We start from the raw sequence: 10,565 nt of genomic DNA, 5'->3' as shown, positions 1-10,565 counted from the left end.
TGTATGTCTAGCATGTTTCATCTCAAACGATGAGGAGGCAGTCTGACTGTGTGACAGATGTGCAGTGCACACCTGGCAGCCTGCAGGGCTTGCAGTCTGGGTTTGCTAATGACTGAATGGCCATGTGCAAGTAGCATGCTGCTGTGTTTCAGCATGTTGGCTTCCACAGCTGTTTGGTTTAAAAAGCACGTAATGGCTGTCTGTCCACAAGGCAGAACTGTTGCAAAAACCAAGTCCTCAGCAGCTGCAGAGTGCTTTTAACAATCAGTCTTCCATCTCCAAGAGTTCTAGCCTGTGTTTGTAGGAGTTGGTTTACTGGCAAACTTAGCTTCTACTTGGGTCACTCACAAACTGGCTTTCTGATACTCTGTTTGGCCATGAGGGAAAAAGATTCAGACAGATCTTGATGTTTTGTGGAGGTGGGGAAGACAAGGGAAAAGAGCAGTCAGTACCTTGAAACTAAACAGTGTAACTGTGTGCCAGGAGTGCGCATTGCCTGATAGGCAGACCTGCCTGAGCACTCTCATTTCTGACCTCATCTGCTGAATCTTAAGAGGTGGTCCATGGCATTTGCTTCTTGTGTCAGGAGAGAGTAAAGCTTGTGCTAACTGCCAGGGATTAAGCCTCTCAGGGAGGGGTTGTGTGATGTCTTCAAGAGTCAAGACTAATTTCTACAGGTGAGTGAGGACAGGGGGACGTGCAGAGTTTTGCTCTTGTTTTGTAAGAAACTGATTCTGGACTGAGCTGTTTAAATAAAAAGGTTTTTTAAATTGTGGTTCCCAAGCTTTGGATACTTTTTCTGTTTTAGCATTTCATCTCCCATTTGGACCTTAAGCTTGAGAAGTATGTGATGCAGTGGAAATATTAACTTTTTTTTAAAAGTACTTACAGTGTCTGAAAGATATGTCCTTTTTGTGCTTTCTAAAAGACATCAACTTTCAAATGGAAAACTCCCATGATACCTTGCTTATAGGTGAATCTCCACAGAGGTGATGCCTCTGCAAAAACTCTAGAGGCCACTTTTGACGTGGGCTTGATGTAAAGGCAAGTGGCTTTGTTTATCACAACTGGTCTTCTCAGGCATCTCTGCATGGTTGTCTTTATTTTTTTGGGTGTGTATCATTGGCAGTGTGGTGTAGCATGATCCCCAGAATAATGTCTTTCATGCTTCTGGTCTTAGTCCTAGAAGATACTTGGAGATGGGCTAGTGTTAAGCCAGTGTGATCAGGGAGTACAGGAGAAGATATAATTTCACAAATGTATCAGTTATCTATGTTTTACAGCCATAATCTGTAGAGAGGTATGGGGGAAAAGCAAACTAAAGGCTTACACTTAGCTCCTGGAGACCAGGAGCTAATATGCTGTGCAGGTGGCATGCTTGGCTCTGTGCAGGTACCAGACACTGATAAAAAGATCTCTCTTCCACAGCAGAGGAGAAAAATGTTTGTGCTGCAAGATCAACCTGGTAATAATAGATATTTTTTCCTACATTGAAGGGTTTGATTATTCCATTTTCAGCAGTTGTCGTCATGGAAATGCCCCACAGGCTGCGTATGCAGTTGTGCTGGGTGGAGAATTGCTTTCCATTCATGACTGCAGAAGGTGCTTTGGGGTGTGAGCAGCAGTGAGGGTTGTGTGACTGGGCTACTGGAGGAAATGCTTTATCTCTCTGGGTTTGAGACTGAGAGCCAAACATCATTGCTCTTGCTTCAACAGCTGGCCAGGAGATAAAGACACGCTTTCTGACATTTTTAAATGCCTGTCATCTTGAACACAGAGTATTCAATCTGTCTGTAGGACAAGTGATCTTTCTACTTGCAAAGTGGGTTGTTGTGAGTAAGGGGTGAGAAATGTTGCTGTCTGCTGACTGAAAAAAAATATGGAAGACATTATTTGTATACCCATATTGTTTTCTCCTATAGGAGTAGTTCTTTTCCTCTTTGTGAAGCTACAACTATTTCAAAACAGTATTTTTCTGAAATATGCTGTAAGTAGCCTTGGAGAATTCTGCTTCTCATGAACTCTATTTATATTATCCATATGTTGATAAATCCCAGCCTGTTAGAGGAATGCTAGGTGTACGCTTCTTTTATTAGGACCCATAAAATCTCAGCTGGCTTGCTGCAGAGATACAGAAGTTTTTCTGAAGTACACTTGAGATTCACTTTATCCATACTAGATGAAAAAGGGAAGAAGAATCTTTCAGGAAAGTGCTTTTAGTGATTACTTCAAGGAATTGGAGAGACTGTGCAAGCCTTATCCCAACTGCACCATTAGCCCATCATTAATATGGTGAGGAAGTGGCTGGGCAGCTGCCAGCAGGCTCAGACAGGATCTCCAAGGCTTGCTGAAGAGACCTTGTACAAGGTAATGTGCACGCTGACAGACCCACAGGGAGGCTTGGGAACATGCAGCACTCTTGGGGACTCTTGCACCTGCCCACTGAAGATGACACAGCTTTTTGGCATTATCTAAAGCCCAGTAGAGGAAAGGGAAGGACCCATCTTACTAGACCTTGGAGCATCTTGCTGTGGCTGGACAGCTGCTTGTACATCTGCATCAGTGCGCCCACCCATGCTGGAGAAAGGTGTGTTTCCAAGAAGGATGCCAGACCAGGAACAACAGGTAAAAATACCTGAACAGTAAGCTGGAGCAGTTCAAACTAAGTCTTCTACAAGGCCCAGGCTGACCAGCTTCATGTGCTGAAGAGTTCAAGGCAGTGGACTATCAAGGTAAGGCTGAGCTGGCCTGTCTGCATCCATTATCTTCTCAGTCACTTGGAAACTGTGTTTACTCTGGCAGTGCTGGGAATGGCTGTCATCCAAGGGGGCTGGGTTTAGTTGTTGCCAGAGCTATCTGTAACATTGGTAGATGAAGGGTATGACCACGCACTGTAATCTCACAGCAAACTTTAACTCTGTAGATACAGACCGGAGAATAGCAGTAGTAGATTCTCTGTCCTGGATGTGTTGGCTGACACAAATATTATGTTTCTTTAACCATACCATCCCTAAACAGCCAAAGGAACTTTTTATTTTCTTCTTTTTTGTTTCTTTTATTTAAATCTTCTAATATGCTGGTATCAAAGCTGTATCCTGTGAGTCATCATTATGATGAGGATCTGAAAAGGGCAAATATATTCCTAGGATATATCAAATGAGATTTTGACTCAACACAGGGAGATATAAATACCATTGCCTAAAGCCCTGCTGAGATCTCCTCTGGAACATGGCTCTGGCCTACCAGCTCCCAGCAGAAGAGCTTGCAGGGGTGATCAGGGAATGGGGAGCCTGGCATGACGGAGTTAAAACTATGAGTGTTCAAATCCTCAAAGCAAGAGCCAAGAGGGGATGCAGCATCTGTCTGTGAGCATCTCTGAAAGTACAGTCCCCAGCCCAGGAAAGACCAACACAGTGGCAGGGTACACTCGATTCATTAATTCCTTACTAACTAAACAGACTGCAAGTGGAGAGGTCTGTCATGGGTTGAGGCAGCTGGGGTGGGTATGGAGCTGTCAGGAAGAGAGGAAAAGCATCTGCAAGAAGCAGCTGGAGATGGTTTCTCCAGGTGGACTGGGAAGCTCTGGTTCTTCCTGGCAGGAGGGGATGAGCTGTAGCTGGCTCTTAGATTAAAAAGCTCTTGGGCTAACTAATTACATTTCTTAATGGAGGTTAATGGGTTGCTAATCCCCACATGAGCACTGCAGCTCACCGGCACTGGTACGTTTTGCTGACCCCACGTTTTGGTGCTGGTGGTGGAGACGCCTCTGGTGCCCCAAACACCTGGGGGTACTGTCTGGGTGCTGAGAGTCACCTCTGCAGCAACACACAAAGGCTTTCAGGGCTGATTATCTCAACAGTAAATAACCCTGAGGATAGGAAGTTGCATTGGTTCCATCAGGTCAGGTTATCTTGAAACCTTTTTTAGGGTTAGGGCTGGTGTGTTCCAAAATGAGAATTTGTCCTCACTGATTAATCATCATCTTTCTGCAGTTCCAGTCAGGTTTTTTGTTTCTGTTTTAATTCTGACGTCTACCTACTACTTTCTCTTTAAAAACGAGGTCAGTGAATGTAAGTGCCCCATCTAGTGTGCTGGTGGGACCTCTCTGGGTGGGAGCCTGGGGCTCTGAGCTCCCGCGCTCCCTCCGGGGGTGCTGGGGCTCATGTCCCGCCTGGCTCTCACACTGGGCTCCAAAGTATCACAGGACAGACCACACTGGCATCGTCTGGTCCAACCTCGTTGCTCAAGCAGGGCCAGTGAGTCAGACCCAACAACCCCTCCGTGTGCTCTGCTCCGGGGGTCGCTCCCCGCCGTGTCCAGGGCCGCTCTCCCGTGCAGGGGGTGTCTCCCCGCGGGACCCGCCCGGGCCCGGCCCCTCCGCGTCACTTCCTCGGGCAGGGACCCGCCCGGACCTGCGCACGGGGCTCCCTCTCCGCGTCAGGGCCGGCACAAGATGGTGAGTGTGGCCGGGGCGCGTCCGCTCCATCCCCCGCCATCCGCCCCGGGCGGCCGCGCTGAGCCCGCGGGGCCGGGCCCGGCTGTGCGCTGTGTCCCCCGGCGGGCCCCGGCCCCGCGCTGGGCTGCGGCAGCGGCGCGCTCTGGCGCCCGGGCGGTGGCGGGGAGGCGGCCCAGGAGCGGGGAAGGGCGGCCGGGCGGCGGGACAGGCCGGTCCCAGGACGGGAGGCGGCCGGGGCGGCGGGGACAGGCCGGTCCCAGGAGCGGGGAAGGGCGGCCGGGGGGCGGCGGGGACAGGCCGGTCCCAGGAGCGGGGAAGGGCGGCCCGGGGGCGGCGGGGACAGGCCGGTCCCGGGCGCGCAGCGCCTGCACCGTGAAGGGTCCGCGGGGGCGGCTCGGCCGGCACAGCGCTCCTGAGAGAGCCGGGCTGTGCTCGGGCCTGGCGGCATTTCGTACCTACTGCTCCACTGGAGGGCAGGGACCCTGACTGGGGGACTGAAAGTTATTTCCCTTACGAGGACAGGCTGAGGGGAGTTGGGCCTGTTCAGCCTCGAGAAGGGACGGCTGAGAGGGGATCTCCTTAATGTGTATGCACGTCTAAAGGAGAGGTGCCAGGAGGATGGAGCCAGGCCCTAGTCGGCGGTGCCGAGCAATAGACAGGAGGCAGAAACTGATGCGCAGGAAGTTCCACCTGAATAGGAGGAGGAACTTCCGTGCGAGTGACTGAGTGCTGGAAAAGGTTGCCCAGTGCAGGGCGTGGAGTCTCCCTTCCTGGAGATACACAAGAACGGTCTGGACACAGTCCTGTGCCATGTGCTCTGGGATGACCCGGCTTTAGCAGGGAGGTTGGACCAGGTGACCCACTGTGGTCCCTTCCAACCTGACCCATTCTGTGAACACTCAGCTTTTGCAGTGGGGGCAGGAGGCTGCAGCCCCAGTTTAGGGCACTGTTGTGTCAGGAGAAGGAAGCAGCTGAGGAGATGGCAGTCTCTGTGAAGTTGAAGCTTACTGTGGTTTGCCTCCCAACAGGCCAAGCGCACCAAGAAGGTCGGGATTGTGGGTAAATATGGGACCCGTTACGGTGCATCCCTTAGGAAAATGGTGAAGAAGATTGAAATCAGCCAGCATGCCAAGTATACCTGCTCTTTCTGTGGCAAGGTGAGAGATCTCCTTACCCCGAAAAAATCACATTGTTTCTGGTGCTAGAAAGGCAATTTGATGCTTCAGGAATTTTTGTACAAAAGGGATAACATGACTAGTTTTGAGGTTAATGAATGGTGAGCTTTGGGCTACTGTCAGAATCCATGAAAAACATAATAGTATACATTTCACATGCATATTTAGTGGTAGTTAAATGAAACATTATGTTTCATTATGCAAAAGATTGAGCAGTGTTGCCATTACATTTTTAATAAAATAGATTTGACAGAATTAAAGCATCACACTTGCTATCTTGATAATTAACACATGATTTGGGCCTTTTTTGTTCCTTCAGTAGCTTTACAGCATACCTGGAGGAGGAGCTTGCTTTTTCCCACTTAAAACTCCTGATGGCAGTTGCATACTTTTGTGTGGTGTGTAACTGTGGAGGGAGAAGAATTTCTAATAAGTAATCTTACCTACTCATGTACATAATCAAAATTCACTGTTAAATCTGGTTTTCGACAGTTTAAGATGCCCATCAGCTTGTGCTTTGCCCAGATAATTTTTTATTGTTATCTGTAGAGTAAGTATCTTTAGGTGACTGGGAATTTAAAAATATTTTCATCCGAGTTTTTGCCGGGAGGGGGGGGCTTGGTTATTGTTTTTCTGTGTTTTTTTTCTTTTTAACTTGGTGTCTTTGTCACGTGAAGTGAGAATATTCATAACCCCTTTTGCGGAGCTGCCTAAATCAGGCATAGGTCTAGGCAAACCTATTGTCACCTTTGCAAGGTAATGGATGCTTACTCAGGAGAGAGGAGTTCAAGACCCACCACTCACTCTTTGGATGCCATTTGAAGAGTGTCTGGTTTACAACAATCATGGGTTGTCCAGGGAGTACTGGGAACAAACAGTGGTGTCACATTAGTCACCAAACAGAGTATCAGTTACTATGACCAAGGTATATCCTTGCTATTTTATTCCTTCAAAAGAGCTGGATTTTTGAGAATGTGTTTAGAGAAGACCCACTTTATATTTGAATGAAAAACTGTTTCAGATGGACTTCCCCTGTTCTGCAGAATCTGAGTAAAAAGATTCCCTGATCCTTGCCTGTCATAACTAGGCTTATAGGAACACTGTGGTGTGATGCTGAAGTCCTCGCCTGAAGTTTGTTGTTTGGCTTTTTCAGCCGATGGAGAGTGATTTTTTTTTTCTGCCCCTTTTTCTTTTATTCCAGACCAAAATGAAGAGGAAGGCTGTGGGTATCTGGCACTGTGGATCCTGCATGAAGACAGTTGCTGGTGGTGCCTGGACTTACAAGTAAGGAAATGAAGAAGCTCCTATCAGCATTTATTCCTGTGTACTTGAGGCATAATACAGCTTTTGATTTTTTTAGACTTTTTTTAAATTTTAATCTACTAACAATTAAGTAGATCTGTCTTGAGTTAGTGACATGGGAGGGCTTGCCTGCTTTGTTAAAATTTGATTGCAGTGGATCAAATTGTATTTGACTGCTATTCTTTGCAATAGGCAAAACCAGATCTACTCAAAAAAATTTATTTCCGTGTTTTTTCCTTTTGCTGTAACAGCACTGAATCATGACAGCCCTTATTGTGCAGGTGCTCTTGCTTACTCCCTTTCTTTGCTCTCCTTCCCCCACAATTTTGATAGAAGACACTGTTGCCCCACATGTAACAGCCGTGAGCGAGCTGAGCCCACAGGATGTGCACCTGGTGGGTGCCTGACTGGGTAATTTGTTTTAAGATGTAGCCTGTGAAGCTGCATGTGCTTCTGTAGGCCAAGGCCTACACTTTGTTGTCATGAAAACAGAAGTGGAATTAGACCCCTCTTGACAGCGCAATCAGACAATAACTGTTTGAAATGAGTAGTGCTTTCTTTAGAAAAAAGATAACACTGGCACAGTTGTTCTGCTGCCACATGCAAATGACTCTGTTTCTTCCTCCAGTACCACCTCTGCAGTGACAGTCAAATCTGCGATCAGAAGACTGAAGGAATTGAAGGACCAGTAGAAGCTACTTCCTGTTCTCCATGTGAAACATCTTTTTTTCCTATTGTCAACATCTGTCCTTTTATCAATAAAAGAGTGATAATGGAGTAGAATCACGTTCATCTTTTCTGCAGGAAGTTCTGTCTGTTGTGTTATGTGTTGATCCTGGCTGTATGTCAGGTACCCATCAAAGCTGCTCCATAACTTCCCTCCTCAGCTGGACAGGGTAGAAAAAATATGGGTTGAGATAAGGGCAGGGAGAGGTCTGGTTGCCTACTTACCCTTACAGACTTGACTTGGGTAAATTGGTTTAATTTTATTACCAATCATATCAGAGTATGATAACGAGAAATGAAGCCAAATGTTGATTCCACTCAACCCTCCCTTCTTCCAGGGCTCAATTTTTGATTTTTCTCTCCCTCCCACCAGCAGCACATGGGGGACAGGGAATGGGGGCTGCAGTCAGTTCATCACATGCTGACTATGCTGCTCCATCTCTCTCAGGGGGAAGGCTCCTCACACTTCCTCTGCTCCAGCATGCTCCAGCTCCTTCCATAGGGTGCAGTCCTTCAGAAACAGACTGCTCCAGTGTGTGGCCCTTCTATGGGGTGCAGTCCCTCAGGAACTGGCTGCTCCAGTGTGAGTCTGCCATGGGGTCACAAGTGCTGCAAGCAAACCTGGTCCTGCGTGGACTCCACAGGGGCATAGGTTCTGTCAAGAGCCTGCTCCAGTGTGGGCTTCCTGCAGTGCTACAGCCACCTTTGGACATACCCCTGCTCCAGCATGGGGTGCTCCTTGGGCTGCAAAAAAAACCCCCAGTATTTTGCTAAATAGAAGTTCATTTGTCATGGTTATCCTCTGTTGGTGGGTGTGCCTGCACCCCCTCTGCACCTGGGCTGTTACCTTGCACACTGTCAGCAAAGCACCCACTGCTCGTTAACCTTTAAAATTCCAGTTTCTCACAAACCACTTCCTCTCTCTCCTTCTCTACTGACCTTGGTACTTGCAGAGCTGTTGCTCTCACATTCTCTCCTCTCTCCAGCTGCAGCTGCTGTTGCATGGGTTTTTTTCCCCTTCTTAAATGTAATATCCCGGAGGCACTGCCACCATTGCCTATGGGCTTGGGCTTGGCCAACAGCGGGTCCATGCTGGAGCCAGCTGACATTGGCTCTGTCGGACAAAGGGCAAGCTTCTGGCAGCTTCTCACAGAGGCCACCACTGTAGCCACCCTACTACCCAACCCCTGCCATGCAAACTCAGTACACCGCTGTATTTATAGGTGTAACTGTGGAGACATTAGTAGTGCTGTCCAGTAGTTAAGTGGCTCTTTTTACTGGTGAAGCCATTAAAAACCACTTTTCCTTTCCAGTTAATTGTACACTGTGACCTGAATGCTCTGAGACAAATCTGAGGAAAACTTAAATAACTTGAAGAAGCCTGGCTCATCTTTGTATGTCCTTCACGTCTGTGCCTTGAGGAATAGCATAGAGCTCCATGAGTGGAGGAATAGACAGATCTGACAGGGGAGGAGAGAACACATAAAACATCGCTCTGCCTCTTCCCATTTGCCTCTGAGGAGGGCTGGGGGGACTAGGGCGTGTGCTGCAAGGTGGAGAGAAAAAGAGCATAATGAGCTGCTGCTGGCCAATGCTGCTGATTTTCCAGCACTGACCACAGATAATTGTGTGCTATGAGCTGTCGTGTGTTGTGTCGCCTGCAGATCTTGTGGTTAGTCCACATGAACGCTTTGTTCTCTCTATGGGTCATTCTCCTTTGGTCTGGTAGCAGGTTCCCACATGTGTATGTTTGAGTTGCCTAATCCATACTGAGTTGCAACAATAAATTTTCATGTTGAGCCAATTCTTGGGACATTCAGTCTTGGACAAAAAGCTGATGTTTGAGTTAATAATTTCCTCCATATCATCCATTTAGACTGTTAAGATGCTGGAACATCTTTCATGGTCTGTCTGGTGAGCTTCAATTTGATTTGAGGTTTGATCTGTCTGAGTTTTTTGGTGACTACAGCACATCTGTCCTTAAAAATACAGGTCAGAAACCACAAGTCTTGTTAATAACCCTGGTAGCTGCTGGAGGAAAAATAGTAAGGAGGTAGCAGAGGAGTCACTTGCTCTTGCTCCAACTTAAGCTTTAAATAGATTTGGGTGGTGGTGAGCTACAACATTAATAATTCATTATTGAGCTGGACATCTTTGAAAGATCGATTCAAAACTGTACCTAAGTAGGAGCTTTTTCCCAAGCTGCAAAAAGTCTGTGGCTCACAAGTTTGACTGCAGTGTCTCTGACACATGTTTCCTAAACCTTTTTTTTTTTTTCTTTTAATTCAGTGCTTCAAACTTCCCATACTAAAGTAAATTCATGTATTCAGGTATCTGGTGTCATTCCTACCAAACTGCATATCCTGATGTCACCTCCCAACATGCCATGTGCTGTAACTTCTTCCCTGGGAAGCCACCTGCAGTGTCCAACCACCCTCTCGGTGAAAAACCTTTTCCTTATATCCAGCCTAAACCTCCCCCGACACAACTTCAGGCCATTCCTTTGGGTCCTGTCACTGGTCACCAGAGAGAAGAGATCAATGCCTGCCCCTCCACTCCCTCTCAGGAGGAGCAGGACAGTGTTGTTCTGCTCAGTGCTTTTTATTCTTGATTCAGAGTGCTTGGGTCACATTTCCACGTGCTGAGATGAGATTCTGCACACCTCTGTGCTTTCTTCATCAATGCAGAGGTTGTAACTGAAGTACAAGTTTCTGATAAAGCTCAGCTGCTCTGAAGTAGCCATTCACTGACAGGTGCAGGGGATATGTTTTGCTGTGTTGATATCCCAGGGTGATTGCACAGGTATCTTATCTAAGGTGACTTCTATTACTGCTGAGGAAGTTATTAATTACCCTTTCCATTTATATTCGCAGAGGATGGAAGCTGGGCAGGGTGGAAATAGGAAG

General features: G+C 47.4%; 1 protein-coding gene across 1 annotated transcript; it reads left to right on the top strand.

Moving 5' to 3' along the window:
• Positions 1 to 4,147: 4,147 nt before the first annotated feature.
• RPL37A (ribosomal protein L37a) lies at positions 4,148 to 7,716 on the top strand. The gene is made up of 4 exons (XM_050339769.1): positions 4,148 to 4,456; positions 5,485 to 5,613; positions 6,833 to 6,915; positions 7,562 to 7,716. Exons 1-4 carry the CDS (start codon positions 4,163 to 4,165, stop codon positions 7,623 to 7,625), a joined length of 570 nt encoding a protein of 189 aa, XP_050195726.1. The 5' UTR covers positions 4,148 to 4,162; the 3' UTR covers positions 7,626 to 7,716.
• The last annotated feature ends 2,849 nt before the right edge of the window (positions 7,717 to 10,565 follow it).

The sequence above is a fragment of the Myiozetetes cayanensis genome, unplaced genomic scaffold (assembly GCF_022539395.1).
Source record: "Myiozetetes cayanensis isolate MyiCay16 unplaced genomic scaffold, myiCay2020 scf9, whole genome shotgun sequence".
Lineage (NCBI taxonomy): Eukaryota > Metazoa > Chordata > Aves > Passeriformes > Tyrannidae > Myiozetetes > Myiozetetes cayanensis.
The sequence above is the reverse complement of the archived record's forward strand: the minus strand, read 5'-3'. Positions and strand labels throughout refer to the sequence as shown.